Source organism: Aquarana catesbeiana, linkage group LG11 (assembly GCF_042186555.1).
Source record: "Aquarana catesbeiana isolate 2022-GZ linkage group LG11, ASM4218655v1, whole genome shotgun sequence".
NCBI lineage: Eukaryota > Metazoa > Chordata > Amphibia > Anura > Ranidae > Aquarana > Aquarana catesbeiana.
Genome location: NC_133334.1, coordinates 282,475,175 through 282,498,243, shown reverse-complemented (window position 1 = coordinate 282,498,243; position 23,069 = coordinate 282,475,175). Strand labels below are relative to the sequence as shown.

The 23,069-nt window shown below is 46.3% G+C and overlaps 1 protein-coding gene across 1 annotated transcript in view; it reads left to right on the top strand.

Moving 5' to 3' along the window:
• The window catches only part of LOC141112859 (VPS9 domain-containing protein 1-like), a 74,774-nt gene extending 53,965 nt beyond the window's left edge, over window positions 1-20,809 (top strand). Inside the window, 5 exon segments of the mRNA XM_073605960.1 lie at window positions 2,647-2,776; window positions 5,957-6,147; window positions 9,058-9,124; window positions 15,389-15,493; window positions 16,314-20,809. Coding sequence (XP_073462061.1) covers window positions 2,647-2,776; window positions 5,957-6,147; window positions 9,058-9,124; window positions 15,389-15,493; window positions 16,314-16,413 — 593 coding nt within the window. The 3' untranslated portion in view covers window positions 16,414-20,809.
• The last annotated feature ends 2,260 nt before the right edge of the window (window positions 20,810-23,069 follow it).

Sequence of the window (23,069 nt, the reverse complement as noted above, 5' to 3'; positions counted from 1 at the left end):
AACCGGCACTTATCCCATCTAGGTTGCGGCGGTGGGCGGGTTATGGGCTCCTGTGGACAGCAGCTCCTGTGTCCTCTCCTCCCCCTCTTCTGCATCACGGCATCCTCTCCCGCCATGCGTCTCCTCCTCTTTCTTAGGCATCCAATAGGATCGCCTGTCCTTTCAGCCAATTGGGCGACGGGTCTGAAGACCCACTTCCTGATTGGCCAGGAGAAGGATCAGTGTGGCATTAGCGAACATTAATTCGCTATTGTCACACAGCTGGGTGGGCTCGGAGCACAGCGCTCTGCACCCAGAGCCCACCCTTTGAAGCCTATTCAAGCCTCTGGCTCTAATCACATGCTTAGAACCCCCCACTGGAATCCATGGTCCGGTGCCCTGTATGTAGAACAGGGGGCCCGGGCACATGGATGGGGGGGATGCCGCCCGTGTGCCCCTAAAAGATGGGCCGCCACTGCACCCAGGGGAGATTTTGCTGGAGTGCAGAATCTGGTGCAGCTGTGCGTGGCAGCCAATCGGCTTCTATCTTCAGCTTCTTCAATTAAAGTTTTGAGAATAAACCCTGGAAGCTGATTGGTTACTATACACAGCTGCACCAGATTCTGCACTCCCCAGTTCTTGTAACCATCCCCCATACAGTATGTTTGCAGACACGTGGTAAGTGTGACCCAGTATATATTTCTCTATAATGTGATTGATCGGTGATATTGATGTTGGATAAGCTCGTCCTTTATTACATAACTATAGTGTGACTGCTGGGGAAGTTCTGCTGAACACTTCACATGTACCTCCAGCAGAGGTCAGCACAGAGTATATAGGAATACACAGAGCGCTCTACATAGATTTGAGGTCAGACAGAGGGGGTGACGGTGTTACATCTGCATGGCGTGACAGCTCTGGATTTCTGTCATGACGAGAGAAAAGTCTGGACTCATCTGCATTTTCCAGTGTCCTAGTCAGCAGTCTGCTTCTCTCCAGCAGAGATCGTCGTCTAGAAGAAGTCTCAGCACCAGACGTTTACATTAAAGGATAAGTTTACCTTTAAAAAAATAAAATAAATGCACACGTTTTTGCAGCTAAAAAAAAAAGTACATTTATTATTTTCTTTCTAGAGACTGCAGAGCAATTGCACCCGTGATTAGCAGATTGTAAGTGCAATGTCAGGCTCCTGCAGAATGTTAAAGTGGAGCTTTAGGCTAATGGAGCTTAAATTGGCGGACAGGCGGGCTTTTTAATGCAGAAGAGACATGCTTTATCTCCTTCATTAAAACTGCTTACCTACCTTTCCACCCTTGTATGGTAAGCCGAGCATGCGCAGCTCACTGTACAAACTTGGCAATGCCAAATCTGACTGAATGTCATCCCCGCCCAGCCAATGACAGCGGCTGGCGATCGAAACCCGGAAGCCGACCACCCAAAGATGTCAGCAGTCTGGGTGGGGAGCTCAGGAACACCACATAGCTGGAGCTGAGGTGAGTATTATTCCACTCTAAGTATAGCTTTCTGCCCATACCTCCATACATCCATACTGTACATCCATACCTGCTGTACCTCCATACCTCCTGTACCTCTGTACATCCATACTGTACCTCTGTACATCCATACTGTACCTCCTGTACATCCATACCTCCTGTACCTCTGTACATCCATACTGTACCTCCTGTACATCCATACCTCCTGTACCTCTGTACATCCATACTGTACCTCCTGTACATCCATACCTCCTGTACCTCTGTACATCCATACTGTACATCCATACCTGCTGTATCTCCTGTACCTCTGTACATCCATACTTCCATACTGTACATCCATACCTCTCGTACCTCTGTACTTCCATACTTCCATACTGTACATCCATACCTCCCGTACCTCTGTACTTCCATACTGTACATCCATACCTCCCGTACCTCTGTACTTCCATACTTCCATACTGTACATCCATACCTCCCGTACCTCTGTACTTCCATACTTCCATACTGTACATCCATACCTCCCGTACCTCTGTACATCCATACTGTACATCCATACCTGCTGTACCTCCATACCTCCTGTACCTCTGTAATCCATACTGTACATCCATACCTCCCATTCCTCTGTACTTCCATACTGTACATACATATCTCCCATACCGGCAGTTACTGGCAAGCAGGAAAATCACTGAACTAAGTGCTCACCAGCGCCCTCGCAGTTCATTGTAAACTTCAAGCCCTCTGCCATGGTGGCAAATGGAACTTGTAGTTCATTCATTTACAGATTGCTGTGAATAAATGATGTGGGTGAAGCCCCTGCATGTGATAGCGGCTGCAAGAAGAAGATCCTCCACCTGTTCTCACAGTGGGGGATCGGGGGAAGGGAGGGTGCAGGTAGGTGCTCTTTGGTAACAGGTTACACCCTGTAACATGTAACACCTGCCTGGGGGGGGAATCTTCTCCCCACAGCCGCTGAGCTAATCAAAATAACCACAGCTGATCACAGTCAAAGTCAGATGGCTTTGTGTGCCATTGAGAAGGTGATTAGCTACACCCTTATTGAGCCTACAAGTCATTTTTAGGAGGAGGGTGATCCTTTTTCCAACTCAGTGACTCTGTTTTTGAATCTTCTATATATTTTTTTCTGACATGTCACCATTGTGTCTCCATTCTCCAGACTTGTTGGTGTCGTCCTCAGTGCTGACTCTGGATCTTCCCGTCACAGCGGCAGTGAAAGAAGTGTGCCTGGATTGTATAGATGAAAGCTTCTTTCCTTCTCTATGGCCGGCACTACTGGCTCTCTACAGGTAACGGCGCCGCTCATATTTCCTATGAATGTAGCAGTATAGTCTCTCCTCATTGAAGAACGCGCCTATTTTTGACACTTGTTTAAAAGTTAAAATCATTTTTTTAGACACCCTAGAGAATAAAATGGTGGTCGTTGCAATACTTTGTCACACCGTATTTGCGCAGCGGTCTTACAAATCTAATTTTTTGGGAAAAAATACACTTTATTTTTAAATTAAAAAATAGGACAGTAAAGTAAGCCCAATATTTTTCTTTATTTCTTTTTCTATATTGTGAAAGATAATGTTACGCTGATTAAATTGATACCCATAATGTCATACTTCAAAATTGCCCCCGCTTGGGGGAATGGCGTCAAACTTTGACACCTAAAAATCTCCATAGATGACGTTTAAAAACTTGTACAGGTTACCAGTTTAGAGTTACAGAGGAGATCTTTTCCTAGAATTATTGCTCTCCCTCTAACAATCGTGGGGATATAAGGATAAGGTTTGCTCGGGCCTGCAGCACACCGCTCAGCGCCAAATGGATAGGTCAATGTCAAAAAAGAGGCAAAACTAAAGACCGGAAGAGATAGAAAACACTCAGTATCTAAACTGAGTGCTCCAAAAGAAAGCAGCCGTTTTAAAAAATCATAAGACTGTAAAATGATAATGTTAATAATAGTATACATAAACTATAGGAGTAAACATACACTACAAAACAGCGCTAATGTTGAGCAAAAATGTGTAGGAAATCATGCGGCCAACTACGCATAAAAGAAATCAAACAGAAAGGTAGAGAGTCCGTGAAGTGGTCAGAGGAATGTCCATAAGTGACAATACAGCCATATCCCAGTGTGCGCCTTCCACCGGTCAGTAGAATTTCACCCTGTTGTTGACACTCTCCCCCTAGGGGGTCAGACTCACCAGATCTGCAAATTATATAAGCAACCAAGAGCAAAAAGATCTCCTCAGCACCTCTCTCTCAATACCACTCCGGGGGGTTTTCAGGGGGGGTCACAACTCCAAACAGATGAATACAGATGGTAGACAAATATGGATGTCCCTCAAAGATAGACGACCTGGAAGCAGATCTGTATGGTATGTATATCCAGACGATGTTCCAATATGACCATATTTAAACCCAAAGCATTGGTGCCCCTTCACCTAGGCTGCTTGGCTGATCAGCAGGGCTGTGTTCCATTCCTTAGCACCTGCTGCTGGTCTGATCCACCACGGATCAGACCAGCAGCAGGTGCTAAGGAATGGAACACAGCCCTGCTGATCAGCCAAGCAGCCTAGGTGAAGGGGCACCAATGCTTTGGGTTTAAATATGGTCATATTGGAACATCGTCTGGATATACATACCATACAGATCTGCTTCCAGGTCGTCTATCTTTGAGGGACATCCATATTTGTCTACCATCTGTATTCATCTGTTTGGAGTTGTGACCCCCCCTGAAAACCCCCCGGAGTGGTATTGAGAGAGGGGTGCTGAGGAGATCTTTTTGCTCTTGGTTGCTTATATAATTTGCAGATCTGGTGAGTCTGACCCCCTAGGGGGGAGAGTGTCAACAACAGGGTGAAATTCTACTGACCGGTGGAAGGCGCACACTGGGATATGGCTGTATTGTCACTTATGGACATTCCTCTGACCACTTCACGGACTCTCTACCTTTCTGTTTGATTTCTTTTATGCGTAGTTGGCCGCATGATTTCCTACACATTTTTGCTCAACATTAGCGCTGTTTTGTAGTGTATGTTTAATCGTGGGGATATGTATGGTTTGAACACCGTTTACATATGCGGGCGCGACTTACGTATGCATTCGCTTCTGCGCGCAAGCATGGAAGGACAGGGCGGTTTTAAGTTTCTTTCTTTTTTTTTTTTTTTCTTATTTATTTTTATCCGGTCCTCCAAGGGCATAGAGTTGAGTGGGGACCATCATGCCCTCATTCGACTTCCTGCCGATCAAGCCAAAGGACCAGATCGTCTCCGCCGCTTCCAATGGCTCCTGTAAGCGGCGGAGACGCCTGGGACCGAGGCGGCGGGCGGGGGCACCTCTCCCGCCACCCATAAAAGTGAGCCGCAGGAAACCACTTTTATCCTAAAGCGGACTGCACACCGTTTAAAAAAATACCGGGGTTATGGCAGCTATCTGCTGCCAATCAATTTACGCTTATTGCAATATTTTTGGTAAAAAAAAAAAAATATGTAGAAGAGTACATATCGGCCTAAACTTGTTTATAGCGCAAAAAATAAAAACCGCAGAGGTGATCAAATACCAACAAAAGCTCTATATGTGGGGGGAAAAAAAGGACATAAATTTTGTTTGGGTACAACGTCGCACGACTGCGCAATTGTCGGTTAAATCTGCGCAGCGCCGAATCGCAAAAAGTGCTCTGGTCCGGAAGGGGGTAAAATCTTCCAGGGCTGAAGCGGTTAAACTGGCCATTGCAGCAAGCAGCATTGGAGGGCAACCTAGGGTATAAACAAGGCTAAGGGTTGGCTCTTGGCCTTGTTTATACCCTAGGTTGCCCTCCAATGCTGCTTGCTGCATTGGCCAGTTATAGGTGGGGGCAGTGGCCCTCTTTCTTTTTTTTTGTATCACTTCCTGTGAGGGTGTGGCAATGATGGCTCCTGAATTCAGAGCAGCGTTGTCACTCTCATGTAGGTGGTGACTGCTTGCACTAAAGTGAAATGAAAAAGGTTTCAGGTGATGTGGCCATCAGCGTTTTCACTACTTGTAGCTTGATGTTCTGTGCCTGGTCACACCTGGTCCCGCCTTTCTGTGTTGCTGAGCTCCTCCCGCTGTGAGCTGCAGTGCCTGGGAGGGGGAGCGCATTAGACAAAACTCAAGGAGGATTTGGCTCGGGGGTGGGGGGGAGTTATATGTTTTACAAATGGGGCTCGTTCTTCACATAGTAAGTGGATTTGTTACTTGTTTAGACTGAAAGTTCCCCACCAACAATGAATCTCCCTTTGCAAGGGGATGCATGTAATTTGACTTCAAGCTCTGCGCAGACTTGTGCGATAAATCGGTGAGAGACGGACACATGGGCAGGGAGATGGGATGTCTATAAAGTCCTGTAAACAAAGTATTGTCACCGTGGTTACAAGGAAGATAAAATGTGGGATAAGGTGCGGTTGATCAATACTTATTTTCCTTTTTAATGTTAGTCTTTGTTTCACTTTTCTCAGACAGGTCTTCTCTGCACGGGAGGAATCCCTTCTGCAGATCATGGATTTATACAGAAAAGCGCCACCATCTGTAGTAGGAGTATCAAAACGCCTGTACCCTGAGGGCATCAAAGACCCGTACAGATCAGCCGCAGAAGACTTAGAAGAAATGACCAATCAATTCACTCCAAACAAGAAGCTGGAGTGTATAGGTAAACAAAGCCGTGCGGGGGGGGGGGGGTCTCCTGTGAAGAAATCCCTATTCTTTCCATCTCTGGGTCTCTAGAGTTGTGCTGCAGTACCAGGTTTTACCTTTAGGTGGCACATGTGGTACTTGTTACTGAAAATTAAAAGGTTTGTAAATGTAATTTATTAAAAAGAATAATAAACATTATATTTTCCTGCTCTGTAATGGTTTTGCACAGAGCCCCAATCCTCCTCTTCTGGTGTCCAGCGCTCCTGTCTCCTCTCCCCTGCTGAGTGATCCCGTAGCAAGCTGGTTGCTCCCGCGGGCTTGCTCCCGAGCTGCACTGTGTACATCTATTGACCCGCACAATGCGGCCCAGCCCCCTCTCATCCCTTGTCACTGGATTTGCATGACAGCAGCAGGAGCCAATGGCCTCCATATCCAGTGGGGAGGGAGAACTCTCGAGCACAGCACTGGATTGAAATCAGGCTCAGGTAAGTATTTTGGGGAGGGGGGGGGGACTGGACACAAAGTTTTTTTTTTTTTAGGTTAATGCAGAGAATGCATGAAGGTAAAAAAACCTTCGACCTTAAGACCCCTTTCACACTAAGGCAGGTTTCAGGCGTTTTAGCGCTAGAAATAAAAGCGCCTGAAAACTTCCTCCTATTCTTTGCAATAGGTGCTTTCACACCGGGGCGGTGCGCTTGCGGGACGTTAGAAAAAGTCCTGCAAGCAGCATCTTTGGGACGGTTTTGGAGCTCTGTATACACCTCTCCTCCACCACCCTTGCCCATCGCAGGCTTCCGAAGCGCCTGAAAAGTGCTTCCGAAGTGCCGCAACACGGGAATTTTTAACCCCTTCTTTGGGGTTAAAAGTGCCCTGCTAGTGGCCGAAAAGTGCCGCTTAAACAGCAGTAAAGCGCCGCTAAGACGAACCCCTTTCACACGGGCAGCCCCAGTGTAAAAGGGGTCTTACAATCACTTTAATGCGAACTTCTGAGCACAGAAATGTGGAAGCCTGCATGGTAAACTTTGTTTTTAACGGTGCAAAATTCAGGGCAGTCCGTACTTTGTGAATCACTGATCTGGACCAACTAAGCAGGGCAGACTTCACTGGCTGCATGCTTGTTTCAGGCCAATTTTAAATACTGGTTGGTGAAGCCAGGATCAGAAATAACAGCCCTAGCTGTCAATAACAGCTGCTGTCAATCAACTTCTATGACAAGGTAGCGATTGTCAGGGCTGAGCTGCCCTGTCTGTGTCTATAGACGCAGACAGGGTGGCTCAGGAGCAAGCCCACATGTGTGCCCCCATAGAAAGCGTCTTTCTATGGAAGCATTCCCTGAAAAGGAGGTTCCAGGAGCAGAGAAGAGGGACCCGAGAAGAGGAGGATCTGGGATGCTCTGTGCAAATCCATTACAGAGGAGGTAAGTATAGACATGTTTGTTATTTAAATTTAAAAAAAAAATCTAAACTTTACAATTACTTTAAAGTAGTTGTAAAATACATTCTATGCATTAAGGTAAAAAACCTTCGGTGATGCAGCAGCCCCCCTTTTACTTACCTGAACCCGATCGTTCCAGCGACGAGGACGAGCTCAGCAGCTCCAGCCGTTGTCTCAGGTCCTGGTTGGAGTGATTGATAGCAGCCATTGGCTCCCGCTGCTTGATTGATAGCAGCCATTGGCTCCCGCTGCTGTCAGTCAAATCCAGTGACACGGGGGGCGGGGCCGAGTCCTGCTATCTGTGTCAATGGATGCAGCAGCAGGACTCGTGAGCGCGCCCACACGGGTGCCCCCAATGGAATGCGTCTCTCTGTGGGGGCACTCGATGAAGAGGAGGATCAGGGCCACTCTGTGCAAAACCCTTTCACAGAGGAGGTAAGTATGACATGTTTGTTATTTTTTGTTATTTTATTTTTTTAAACTAACCTTTACAATCACTTTAAGTGTCCTGCACAGAGCCCTGACCTCAACCCTATTGAACACCTTTGGGAGGAATCCTAATAAAGGATTGATGGTCGGGTGTCTGCGGACTAATAAAGGATTGATGGTCGGGTGTCTGCGGACTAATAAAGGATTGATGGTCGGGTGTCTGCGGACTAATAAAGGATTGATGGTCGGGTGTCTGCGGACTAATAAAGGATTGATGGTCGGGTGTCTGCGGACTAATAAAGGATTGATGGTCGGGTGTCTGCGGACTAATAAAGGATTGATGGTCGGGTGTCTGCGGACTAATAAAGGATTGATGGTCGGGTGTCTGCGGACTAATAAAGGATTGATGGTCGGGTGTCTGCGGACTAATAAAGGATTGATGGTCGGGTGTCTGCGGACTAATAAAGGATTGATGGTCGGGTGTCTGCGGACTAATAAAGGATTGATGGTCGGGTGTCTGCGGACTAATAAAGGATTGATGGTCGGGTGTCTGCGGACTAATAAAGGATTGATGGTCGGGTGTCTGCGGACTAATAAAGGATTGATGGTCGGGTGTCTGCGGACTAATAAAGGATTGATGGTCGGGTGTCTGCGGACTAATAAAGGATTGATGGTCGGGTGTCTGCGGACTAATAAAGGATTGATGGTCGGGTGTCTGCGGACTTTTGGCCATATAGTGTAGTCATTGACAAATGCAATGCAGCAAGAATATAAGTTATCTTTGATTCCACACAATCTACCTAGAGATTGTTCCCAGATGTCTTCTGTTCAGATAACATTTATAGTAATTCCTATATCTGGAAAAAGTTGTCAATAGATCTAGATATATATAAAACGGATACCTCTTACCCATCACAGCCGGGGTATTGGAAATTGTGATATGGCAATATTACCCTCTGGGAGCCATGGCAGTGGGTTCTCTTGGAGTATCATAGTGACTGTCTAGACATACCCAGAATCACTGTAGCATTTACTGACATGGCTGTATATCTGTTATTTCTAGCGAGGACCCTGCGGGGGATATGCGAGTGTGCCGATGAGTATTGTGCCAACCCCGGGGCTGTATCCATGTGAGTATCCTTCAAAAAATACTATAAATATTAATATTTTCCTGACCAGAAGACCTAATGATGTCTACATGCCCAGGCCAAATATAGTAATGTCCGGAAATAATAACGCTTCTATCTGGTATCTTGTTAAAGAAAAAGAAATGCTTCCTTTTTGTTGTTTTAAAAAATATATATATATAATATACACACAGGTGCATCTCATGAAATTTGAAATCATCAAAAAGTTAATTTATTTCAGTAATTCAATTCAAAAAGTGAAACTCATATATTTTATATAGATTCATTACACACAGTGGTAGATTTCAGGCATTTCTTTCCTTTCATTTTGATGATTATGGATTACAGCGAGTGACACCCCTAAATTCAGTATCTCAGAAAATTAGAATATTACATGAGACCAATAAAAAAAAAAGGATTTTTAATACAGAAATGTTGTCTTAGTGAGAAGTCTGTCCATGTACAGTATAGGATGCACCCAATACTTGGTTGGGGCTCCTTTGGCATGAATTGCTGCCTCAATGCGGCGTGGTATGGAGGAGATCAGCCTGTGGCACTGCTGAGGTGTTATGGAAGCCCAGGTTGCTTTGATAGCGGCCTTCAGCTCATCTGCATTGTTGGGTCTGGTGTCTCTCATCTTCCTCTTGGCAATACACCACAGATTCTCTATGGGATTTAGGTCAGGTGAGTTTGTTGGCCAATCAAGCATAGTGATCCCATCATGTGACCAGGTATTGGTAGTTTTGGCAGTGTGGGAGGTGCCAAGTCCTGCTGGAAAATGAAATCAGCAACTTCATGAAGCTGATCAGCAGAGGGAAGCATGAAGAGCTCTAGAATTTCCCTCTAGAGGGCTGAGCTGACTTTGGACTTGATAAAACACAGAGGACCAACACCAGCAGATGACACGGCTCCCCAAATCATCACTGACTGACTCACTGATTTTTCAGCAGGACTTGGCACCTCCCCCACTGCCAAAACTACCAATAACTGGTCACATGATCATGGGATCACTGTGCTTGATTGGCCAGCAAACTCACTTGACCTAAATCCCATAGAGAATCTGTGGGGTATTGTCAAGAGGAAGATGAGAGCACCAGACCCAACAATGAAGATGAGCTGAAGGCCGCTATCAAAGCAACCTGATCTCCTCCATGCCACGCCGCATTGAGGCAGCAATTCATGCAAAAGGAGCCCCGACCAAGTACTGAGTGCATCCTATACTGTACATGGACAGACTTCTCACTAAGACAACATTTCTCTCTCTCTCTCTCTCTCTCTCTCTCTCTCTCTCTCTCTCTCTCTCTCTCTCCTTCTCTCTCTCTCCTTCTCTCTCTCTCCTTCTCTCTCTCTCCTTCTCTCTCTCTCCTTCTCTCTCCTTCTCCTTCTCTCTCTCTCTCTCTCCTTCTCTCTCTCTCTCTCCTTCTCTCTCTCTCTCTCCTTCTCTCTCTCCTTCTCTCTCTCTCTCCTTCTCTCTCTCTCTCTCCTTCTCTCTCTCTCTCTCTCTCTCTCTCTCTCTCTCTCTCTCTCTCTCTCCTCTCTCTCTCTCTCCTCTCTCTCTCTCTCTCTCTCTCTCCTCCTCTCTCTCTCCTCTCTCTCTCCTTCTCTCTCTCTCTCTCCTTCTCTCTCTCTCTCTCTCTCTCTCTCTCTCTCTCTCTCTCTCTCTCTCTCTCTCTCTCTCTCTCTCTCTCTTCTCTCTCTCTCTCCTTCTCTCTCTCTCTCTCCTTCTCTCTCTCTCTCCTTCTCTCTCTCTCTCTCTCTCTCTCTCTCTCTCTCTCTCTCTCTCTCTCTCTCTCTCTCTCTCTCTCTCTCTCTCTCTCTCTCTCTCTCTCTCTCTCTCTCTCTCTCTCTCTCTCTCCTCGTGTGCCCAGGTTGCAGAATACATGATGTTTATTGGGTACAGATATGAGGCCCCTGCAGGGATCTGTAGTGATGGATGAGATGTGACATTGTCGGGCAGAACACGGCCTGTCCTGCAGAGCACAGGGGGGCTGCGGCACTCTGCAGAGCAGCAGCTCCCAAGCACAGCGGCTGTCGGCTCTAATTAGCGTAGAGAGACAGAAGATGGGGGCAGGAATAGTGCAAGGCACAGGAGTGAGGAGGGTGGAGGGGAGAGGACCCTAACGCACGCCAGGATTGGAGGGCAGCTATGCACAGCACTCATAGAATGTTCCTGTATTGGGGATATGGAGCTTCTTTGCCATGTGGGTGGGGTTTGGGATAAAGAACATAAAATCTGATCCTCTAACAGCTCAAAAACCGACAATGAACTTGGAGATTACATTTAAAGAAGACCTCTGTTGGGTTTTTATTGCTGTCTGTATCCCTGACGGGTACATTCACACTCTGCATTTGTCCCGGTGCTGGTCCCCAAAAAAGTGTCACTTTGTGTCCGATTTGTTGGCCGCAATATCGAAGTCACGCTGTAAGTCGCTGATCTCTAGTAAAAAAATAAATAAAAATTCCATAAAAATATCCCATAGTTTGTAGACGCTAAAACTTTTGCACAAACCAATCAATATACGTTTATTGGGATTTTTTTTAATCAAAAATATGTAGCAGAATACGTATTGGAATAAAATAATGAAGACATTTAGATTTTTTTATTATTTTATTATTATTATTTTTAAATTTTTTTTTTTTATTGGATGTTTTATAGCAGAAAGTAAAAGATATATTGTTGTTTTTTTTGTATTTTTCCAAAATTGTCGGCCTTTTTTCTGTTTATAGTGCAAAAATTAAAAACCGCAGAGGTGATCAAATACCACCAAAAGAAAGCTCTATTTGTGGGGGGAAAAAAAGGACATCAATTTTATTTGTGTACAGCGTCACACGACCGCCCAATTGTCAGCTAAAGGGATTGTAAACTCTCAGGGCTTTTCTCATTAATACATTCTATGCATTAAGATGAAAAACCTCCCGTGATGCGGCTGCCCCCCAGAACCCCTCTTTTACTTACCTGAACCCGATCTTTCCAGCAATGGGGACGAGCACCCTAGCTCCAGCCGGTGTCTTGGGTCCTGATTGGATTGATTAATAGCTGCGCAGCCATTGGCTCCCGCTGCTGTCTATCTAATCCAATGACGTGGGGGGGGGGGGGCTGAGTCCTGCTGTCTGTGTCAATAGACGCAGCAGCAGGAAACAGGAGCGCACCCGCATGAGTGCCCCCATGGAAAGCAGCTCTGCAACAGGGAACACTTGAGAAAAGGAGGAGCCAGGAACACCGCTGAGGCACCCCAGAGGAGGAGGATCGGGGCCACTCTGTGCAAAACCAACTGCACAGAGGAGGTAAGTATGATATGTTTGATTTTTTTTTTTTTTTTGTTTTGTTCTTAAACAAACCTTTACATATCCTTTAAAGAAGGGATCTCCAAACCTACGGCCCTCCAGCTGTTGCAGAACTACACGTCCCATGAGGCATTGCAAAACTTCAACATTCACAGACATGGCTAGGCATGATGGGAATTGTAGTTCCTGAACAACTGGAGGGCCGTAGTTTGGAGACCCCTACTTTAAAGTAACGCAGTGCCGTATAGCAAAAAATGACCTGGTCATGAAGGGGGGATAAATCCTCCAGAGCTGAAGTGGAAAGGAGTTGAGTGTATACAGAAGAGCCTCACCTAGAGGCGGCACAGTGCCTCATACAAAGAACAGTTGGTCTAGGTAGCAGAGAGGTGCTGGGTAAAGTAGCCGGGGAGGTGATCAGGGCTGGGGGGGTAATACAGACGAATGGAGACAAGTCTGTCTTGGTGGGGGGGCTATGCACAGGCGGCAGCCGCCGTAGCTGAGGGCACGCTCTGGGTGCAACTGTCAGCACATAATGAGCCACACATCCAGACACATCAGCATCCAGAGCGGCCCCTTTGTGACCCCGGACAGCAGGGGGCAGCTTTGGGATGCTGACCCCAGGCAGAGGGGACACCTTGATGTGTAAACTCCTGATATTTCCTCGGTGGGTCCCCCCCCCCCAGCAACTCAGAGAGACAGAAATGTCACGACCCCAAAAACTCAGACACAAAGGAATTCTTCCTAAGTTCACCTCCCCATCGGATGGAAAATCTCCTAAAGAAAATCCCCCCTGAGCTGCAGCCCCCTCACTACAACTGTCTGATAACACAAAACATTCGTAGTCTGGAGGGACCACAACTCCCCCCTCAAAGCCCCCCTCAAAGAGTTTTCCTTTTATGGGGTCTTTGTGACTCCGGCGTGATGTGTGAGAATGTTTACTGGTGACTGCGGCCGCTCCCCATAAACCTGTTGCAGCTGAGTTGTCCTGAACCAGGAAAAAAAAAAATGCTTCCATCCCACAATGCAACGCAGATAAAGCTTGAATCTGCCTTAACCACTTGCCAACTGGAAGATTTTACCCCCTTCATGATTAGGCCATTTAGGGCACAAAATGCAAAATATTACCCATTTATTTGGAAAAAAAAAATAGGAGGAGGTCGCTCTGAGTAAGCAGATACCAAACGTGTCGAGATTTAACCACTTCCCGACCGCCCACAATGTACTGCGGACGGGCGGCTGGTGTAGGCAAAGTGATGTACCCAGCCGTCACTGCCTACCTCCATGTTTAGGGCACACGTGCGCCCCCCCACCCGACACTCGCTGTGGGAGTCTGTCAGAAAGTCCTGGCCAATAATTCACGACCTGCTGATCAGCTGTGACCAATCACAGCCCAGAGATCTGTGTAGACAATTAAACACCGTGCTCTGTACAGAGCGAATGATCTCTCTGTTTCTCATCCCTGCAAAGCAGGGACAGTGTTATAGTATTAGCGCTGATCACTATTAATGTCACTGGTGATGTCAATGGCAGTTAGTTCGCCCTCCCCCCAGCGTCAGTTAGTGTCAGATTGTCTGCTGCACTATTGCAGTCCCATTATAAGTTGCTGATCCCCGCCATTAGTAGTATTAGGGCTGGGCAGATTTTCTCAAAAATAAACACAATTCGAATCGAGTTTTTGGACACCGCACCGGTCCTGAGGAGCTGCGGGCAGGAGTTTTTAGGCGAGGCCGCGGCTTCAGCCTAGTCCATGGCGTCCGGCCTCGCCTAAAAACTCCTGCCCGCAGCTCCTCAGGACTGGCGCAGTGAAAAAAAAAAATTTAATTGCTTAAATTTTGAATCGATTTGACCTCTCAACTCGATTCAAAACGATTTTTTTTCCCCAGCCCTAAGTAGTATCACAAAATAAAAAATTCCAGTATATATCCCATAGTTTGTAGACACTAGAACTTTCACACAAACCAATCAATATACACTTATTGGAAATTTTTTTTATAAGAGACATGTAGCAGAATACATTTTGGCCTAAATTTATGAAGAAATTCCTTTTTTTTTGTTTTTGTTTTTTTTTGTTTTATTGGATATGTTTTATAGGAGAAAGTAAAAAATATATTTCATTTTTTCAAAATTTTTGGTCTTTATTTTTTTGCGCTATGAAAAAAAAAACCCAGTGGTGACCAAATACCACTAAAAGAAAGCTCTATTTGTGTGAACAAAATTATATCAATTTCATTTGGGTACAGAGTCGCACGGCCGCGCAATTACCAGTTAAAATAGTTCAGGGCGGACCTTGTCATGAAGGGGGGTAAAGCGAAGCGGTTAAATTTGAGCGCGTCTGCAAAATGACATCAAACTTCGGTACCCTATATTTTTCATTGGCGACATTTTCCTTAGAAAGCCGGCAGTCAGCCCCCCCCCCCTTTCACCATCTTCCAGGAGTTTGCATCCCCCCCCCCCCCCCCCAGCACCATCTTCCAGGATACCCCCCCCCCCCTCTGCTGTCACTGCTGTAAGACGTACGACGGTGGCAGTAAATGGGTTAAACAGTAAGAACAGTTGGCATTTTTCTTTACATGATGTCCCTGATGGCCGTGTCCCCTCTGGGTGGATTCTCCCCGTCTGGTCTGAAGGGAAATTTCCACTTCAAAATGATATTTTAGTTCTATTGGGAGCCGGATGGGTTGAGTTGAGCTCATTGCTTTCCTATATATTCCCATCAACCATCCCCATCAACAATGGTTCTCCTTCCATAATTCCTGACTTTGCTGTGTGTTCCTTCTCCTTCTGTTTGTTCTTTTATATTATCTGCAGCAAAGTTTAAACTCCCCGCAATGTACAGAGATCACCCAGAGGAGGGGGAGGGCTTTTTTTTTTTTTCTCACTACAAAAGTGGAGTTACTCTTTAAAGTTAATAAAGATTCTTTGTAAGCTGATTGTCTCTGATGTCCATCTGCTCACCACGCTTTCTCTTTTGCCCTTTTCCAGCGGTGCGGACGACCTGTTACCCATCTTGGCCTTTGTGATTCTGAGAAGCGGAATGTCCCAATTGGTGTCGGAGTGCGCGGCGCTGGAGGAGTTCATATACGAGGGGTGAGTACGCGCCTTGCCCGCGCCGCCATCTACTTTTAATATGACAGTTTATGTGAGTGTCACGGATTCTGCCCCCTCCATTAATTAATCAACGGGAAGCGCTCTGGCCTTGTAATGTCGCTCACTTTTAGCTGCCCGGCTGACATGTCTGCTGTTGTGACAGCTTTATTGTCTGGCGAGATCTCCCTGAGCTAAATGTGCAGACTGCCGTCTCCCTCCATTTCCTTCGGCCACTTTTACTTCTCCGCCTCCCACCCTCTTCCCACCACATCTGCTGTCTGGTCTCCCTTTTCTCCTGATCTATTTGCTGGGAACTTTATATATATATATATATATATATATATATATATATATATATATAAAATAGCTTTTCCTAATGAGGGTAGAATTCTCTGAAGTCACCCACAGATCTAGTGCCTTTGAAAAGTATTCATACCCCTTGAAATTTCCCACATTTTGTCATGTTACAACCAAAAAACATAAATGTATTTTATTGGGATTTTATGTGATAGACCAACACAAAGTGTCACATAATTGTGAAGTGGAAGGAAAATGATAAATGATACAAATAAATATGTGAAAAGTGTGGGGGAGGGGTATTTGTATGGCGCCCCCCGGAGTCAATACTTTGTAGAACCCCCTTTCTCTACAAGTCTTTTTGGGGATGTCTCTACCAGCTTTGCACATCTAGAGAGGACATTTCTGCCCATTCTTCTTTGTAAAATATCTCAGTTATTTTACTATCGTGCTATAAATACGGCTGGTATTTTACTTGATAACATCTTGTTTCGAAGTGTGACTTTGTGCTTCTCTTCCTCAGGTATCTGATCGGAGAAGAAGGATATTGTCTGACCTCCCTGCAGAGTGCACTGGTCTATCTGGAGACCCTTCCCGTCCCCCCATTACCGCCTGCTATCTGAGGGGCCAATACGCTGCTTTATGTTATAAGGTGTCCTGAGGACAGGCCAAACCTTTATATTGCACCTTATCTATGTAAATCTAGCCAACTGCAAACACTGGTCAATCTTCTCCCCACTAATGTGAAACTGAAAAACTACAGGGGGGTGTAGAACTGAGCAACTGAACCTGTCGTCCTCCCAACCACCTTCATTTTGGAAATTTTTTTTTTTTTTTTTAAAGAACATCCATTCCACATTAATAATTCTGCAACCAAAATGAGTGTGTGCTGTACATTGCCTCCAGCGTCGCTCCAGTTTCTTCTTGCCGGAGGCAGCCATTTTGCTGAAGCCCAGAGCCCCCGAGCAGCAGTAAATCATAAAGCGGAACTAAGCCCAACCATTTCAAAAAACGGTTGCTATGCTGGGATTGCTAACTGTCACATCTGCCTGTGTCCTCAACCAAACTGTCAAACCATCAAATGGCCGGTGTCATAACTGATCACGTGCAGGACCATGGCAGTTGCAGATCAAACAGAAGCAGCTTCATTGGCTGTAAAGGGTTTTAGGCTGTCAGCAGATCGGCCTCTACAAACTCGGCAAAGCCTAAAAAATGGAGAGCAACTGAGCATGTGCATAGCCGGGTGACACAGAGTATTACTGGATTTTAAACAGACTTCGGCAAAATGTCCGCCTTCAGCAAGAAGAAGCAGAGCAATGCTGGAGGCAATTCACAGCACATACTAATTTTGGAGTAGAATTGTTAATGTGGAATGGATGTTCCTTGCTAGAGAATGTTATTTATCGGTAAAGTTACGCTTTTAATGTTTTGCATCGCTATACCTGCAAAAGGCGCCGCCGGATTGAAGTCACCTAACAGGACTTCGTTTTCTGACTAAAGTGCCACTAAACATGATAAAGTTATTTTTAAAAGTCATTTTCAATATATTTTTTTTTTTCTTTTTTCTTATAATATGCTGCATTTCTGCTGATTATAAAAATAGCTCAAAAAAAGTGATGCCCTTTGCTTGACTTTGAGGTGTGACCTGACAAAGCTGCAACCACTAAATCCCCAACAATCATTCTATTCACATGCAGGTCACTTTGCATGGAACTTTTACATGGCGGAGGCCCCCAGGCATACGTGTTGCTCAGTTTTATACCCCCTGACAGTACACCCCCCCTGATATTCATGAAAGATGTCTAAGAGGAGAAGTAGCTTTGAAGGCAATTTAAAGGAGAACTCCAGCAAACCATATTGTGTAGATAGAATTAGACGAACTGTGTCTGTTCTTGGATACATTTCTTCAATGCAAAAATAGTTGCTTATGAAAAATTGGGTATCAAAGCCCGTCCTCCTGTTTATAGGGACCGCAGACAGCGGCTTGCAGTTCTTTGTGACTCCCCCATATTTGCAAGCAACATTTGATACTCATCATACAGAGACATTGTAGACCATTGTGCTCTTCCAACCTTGTGGGAACAGTTTAGTGAAGGCCCTCTTCTGTTCCACCATGATCGTCCCCTGTGTACAAGGCCAGCTCAGGTGGTTTGGTGTGGAGGAACTTGAGAGTCCTGTACAGAGCCCTGACCTCGATCCCTACTGATCACCTTCCAGGTCTTCTGGTCCAACTTCAGTTCCTGACCTCACAAATGGGCACAATACCCCACAGACCCCCTCCAAAAGTCAGGTGTCCACAAACTTTGGGTTATATAGATTTTATTGTATGCACTGGGGCTGAAGACATTCTATTGTTACTGGTCAATGCTTTCTCTTACACTAAATTTGCAATGTAAATTAGCCTGTGGAAATGCTGGGGAGGTTATTAAAGGAAACCTGTCATTGGGACTACTTTGCCTACCTCTCCTGAAAATGCTAGTTGCCTGGCTGTGATGGTGACCCTCTGACTTTGACCTAAACAAGAATACTCTGACTTTACTATGACTTTATGATTCAGATGTAATGAAGTGCAAATTTTCAGCGTAATGGCCAGACAGCTGGTATTTTCAGAAGGAAGTCGGCTATCAGCCTACTTATTTCTTTCATGACAGGTTGACATTAAAGCATAGTTTTTATATAAATGCCAATTGCTGGACCCTGACAAAAATACATCAGGAGCCTCTAAGGGTGGCCATAGAAAGGCAAATGTGGGGCTTTTGCACCCCTGTGCACTACATAGGGTCACCCTGCACATGGAGAGAGAGCAGAGCTGTGGGAGGGGCCTAGCAGGTTCCACACACTACAGGAGGGGTGGAGACAAGACCAGTCACCCGACACAAGGAGGGAGAGCAGAGCTGTGGGAGGGGCCTAGCAGGTGCCACCCACTACAGGAGGGGTGGGGACAAGACCAGTCACCCGGCACAAGGAGGGAGAGCAGAGCTGTGGGAGGGGCCTAGCAGGTGCCACCCACTACAGGAGGGGTGGGGACAAGACCAGTCACCCGGCACAAGGAGGGAGAGCAGAGCTGTGGGAGGGGCCTAGCAGGTTCCATCCACTACAGGAGGGGTGGAGACAAGACCAGTCACCCGACACAAGGAGGGAGAGCAGAGCTGTGGGAGGGGCCTAGCAGGTGCCACCCACTACAGGAGGGGTGGGGACAAGACCAGTCACCCGGCACAAGGAGGGAGAGCAGAGCTGTGGGAGGGGCCTAGCAGGTTCCACACACTACAGGAGGGGTGGAGACAAGACCAGTCACCCGACACAAGGAGGGAGAGCAGAGCTGTGGGAGGGGCCTAGCAGGTTCCATCCACTACAGGAGGGGTGGAGACAAGACCAGTCACCCTGCACAAGGAGGGAGAGCAGAGCTGTGGGAGGGGCCTAGCAGGTTCCATCCACTACAGGAGGGGTGGAGACAAGACCAGTCACCTGGCACAAGGAGGGAGATCAGAGCTGTGGGAGGGGCCTAGCAGGTTCCATCCACTACAGGAGGGGTGGAGACAAGGCCAGTCACCTGGCACAAGGAGGGAGATCAGAGCTGTGGGAGGGGCCTAGCAGGTTCCACACACTACAGGAGGGGTGGAGACAAGACCAGTCACCCGGCACAAGGAGGGAGAGCAGAGCTGTGGGAGGGGCCTAACAGGTTCCATCCACTACAGGAGGGGTGGAGACAAGACCAGTCACCCTGCACAAGGAGGGAGAGCAGCAGGGAGCGGTCTTTATCACAGGGAGCTCCGGCACAGAACTTGTTCCAGGCCGGGGTCACAGCACAGAAATGGAAGACCTTCACAAAGGACAATATAATTTAGCTGAGAACAGACGTGACTTTCATTCGTTTTTTTTCTCAGCTTTTAATTCACACTTCTATAACTCTAGAGGTCTACATGTGGAAGTCTTCTACCAAAGCTATAATGTTAGTGGATCCTGGTGATTTGGCACCGGTGTCGGTTACTTTGGCTCTGTGCCCCTGGGAACATAATCTGGGATAAAGGTGCCCCGAGTGGTAAAGCGGTAGTAAACCGCTGGCGATTTAAAAAAAAAATAAATAAAAATTTAAACCTGCAAGGCAAAGTTATAATGTGCTAGTATGCATCACATACTAGCACATTATGTGAAACTTTACCTTAGAACGAAGGCCTTCTGCTGACAAGACTTACATCCTCACCTGTTTTCTCCTGAGTTCGCAGACTCCGGCTGTGTGAATGGCCAGAGCCACAATGACGTCACTCCGGCGCATGCGCACAGGGGCCGCCGTTTACGGCACAGGACTCTGCTGGAACGGCCCGGCTGGTCAGAGCGCATGCGACGGTGATGTCACTGGCTGCATGTGCACTAAAATATCTCCTAAATTGAGCCTGTTTGGAGACATTTACAGTATGTATAGGTAAAACTTTATTATCGGTACAGATTATGGGAGTTTACTTTTTACTTCAAAGGCTTTCCAACCCCAACGGGCAGATCTGTCATTGAAATTGAAGTGCGGTGACACATCTGTCCGTTTATTGCTTGGTACTTCCACCACCAGAAGAAGCTCCGCCGTCTTCTGATGTACGAATGAGGCACATAACCGATTGAAATCAGTGACTGGTGTGTAATAAGCCCCTCCCCCCACAGGTCTCCATGTTGCTCTGTCATTTCTCCTTCCTGTGCTCGGTCCTTGCAGTCAATGCTGGATTCGGCTGTATCACGCCCTGTATGGCCGCCCTTAGCGGGATAAAACTAAATTCTTCATTTCTAAAAGCTGACAAATCACTGTAAATGTAATATTTATGTCTTTTTTGTTTTTGTCTTATTGTTATGTAGCATGAATAAGCAGCCTGTGGCTCTCTAGTTATGGTGGAACTACAAGGCTCAGCATGCTGGTAAGCTGTAGCTCCACGATGCTGGTTACAGCACAGACTACATTACAGGAGACTCTGAAGGTTTATTATTTTTCTGTGTGAGATGAAGAAGTTATTTTCAATAAAGAATTTGATAAAAGCAGTTTTGGCGTGTCTTGTGTGACGATCGGAAGGAGGGTGGAAAACGCATTCTTCATGGCGGGACGAACGCCAACTATTCACAACATTATATGGAAGGCTGAACGCGGTCTATTGTGAAATCTCGGGTAACATCTTGAAACATTTAAAAATGTATTTCTATTTTCTTCAACTCCCTAAAATTACCGGCGTCTTCAATATTTGCTATTTTTGGAACAATTGTATTTTACAGAAAAGATTCGCACGAACGTCTGGCCAATGGCGTCTACTTTAGCACGCGTCTTTTACATGAAATGATGCACTTCTTAGGCCTTTGTCACCTGGGCTTCAGCTTGTAGAAGAGCCGCGTGTGAACAGAAAGCTTTGACAAAGGAGAGCAGAGCTTTCAGAAAGCTTTGTTGAAGCTTTTAAAAGCTCCTTTCAGCTCCGGTTTGTAAATGCTGAACACAGATCCTAATGGGAGAGCCGGTTGCCACTTTAACCACTTCCTGCCCGGCCTATAGCAGAATGATGGCCGGGAAGTGGTTCAGTTATCCTGACTGGGCATTATATGGCGTCCAGCAGGATAAGCCATGCCCCCGGGCCATGCAGCACGGCGATCGGTGGTGTGCCGTGTCACTCTGACACACCGCATCTTTGATCATGGTAAAGCGCCTGTGACCGAGACTCTTTACCATGTGATCAGCTGTGACCAATCATAACGTGAACCAGGAAGTGCCGGTAATCAGCTTTCCTCAGTTTGGGCTGACAGGGAGAGTCGATCGGTGGCTCTCCTGTCGGGGGTGCGCGCTGATAATCGGCACATTGATTATCAGCAGCACAGCCCCCATCAGATGCCTACCACAATGCCAATCAGTGCCCACCCAAATTGCCAATCAGTGCCCATCAGTGATGCCTGTCAGTACCCTTTTTACAGATGCCAGTCAGTGCCCATCAGTGATGCCTGTCAGTACCCTTTACAGATGCCAGTCAGTGCCCATCGGTGATGCCTGTCAGTACCTCCTCATCAGTGCTGCCTATCAGTGCCACCTATCCGTGTCCATCAATACTGCATATCAGTGTAGTCTATTAGTGCCCATCACTTCTACACATCAGTACCCATCAGTGATGCCTGTCAGTACCTCCTCATCAGTGCTGCCTATCAGTGCCCCCTATCCGTGCCCGTCAATACTGCATATCAGTGTAGCCTATTGGTGCCCATCAGTGCTGCATATCAGTGCCACCTATCAGTACCCACCAGTGCAGCCTATCAGTGCTGCATATAAGTGTAGTCTATTGATGCCCATCAATTCTACATATCAGTACCCATCAGTGAAGGAAGAAAACATAATTTTATAACAGAAACACCTTTTTTTTTTTTTTTCAAAAATGTTGGTCTTTTTTTTTAGTTCGTTTAGCAAAAAAAAAAAAAAAAAAAAAAACCCTAGAGGTGATCAAATGCCAGCAAAAGAAAGCTCTAAAAATTCCATATGTGTACAGTGTAGCATGACCGCATGTGACAGCGCTGAAAATTGGTCTGGGAAGGCGGGGGGAGGGGAGTGCCCGGTATTGAAGGGGTTAAACAAGCTGCTAGCAAGCTTTAGAATTTTTGGAAGCTTGTTAACCACTTGCCACAAAATTGCATACCTGTGCGTCATTTCGCTTCAAGTGGTTGTACTGGCAGCTGCAGGCATCACCCCGGTACCGGTTTTTAGAGCCGACTGTCGGCTTTCTGATAACAACCGATGTGGCTAAGCAGCTGCTCAATTGTTATTACAAGAAGCGGGAGGGAATGTCCCCCCCCCCCCCCCCTCCCCTGCTCCACCCCGGCTCTCCCGTCCCCCCCGGGCTCTCCAAATCCACCAGCCGGCAGACCCAAAACGCCGGAACCTCCTTTGATCGAGTCTCGGATCTATAAATCCAGGAAAGCGGAATCACTTCACCGGAGCCTTAAAGACACCAGATTTTTTTTTTTTTTTTTAAATCAGCATTCAAAACATCCAAACTTGCCATTTTGAATGCTTTTAAGAGTTAAGGAGGGATTTGGGATCTTGTACAACCCAGATCCCTCCCAAAAAAAAAAAAAAAAAAACTGACTTGTGACTATTGCTGTCACAAGAGATGTTTTACATTCCTTGTGACAATAAAAGTGATCAAAAAATAAATAAAATTGAAAGGGACAGTGTAAAAAAAAAAATATATATATATTTTTTTTTAAACCGCCCCATCCCTCTGAGCTTGCGTGCAGAAGCGAACACATACGTAAGTCGCGCCCACAAATGTAA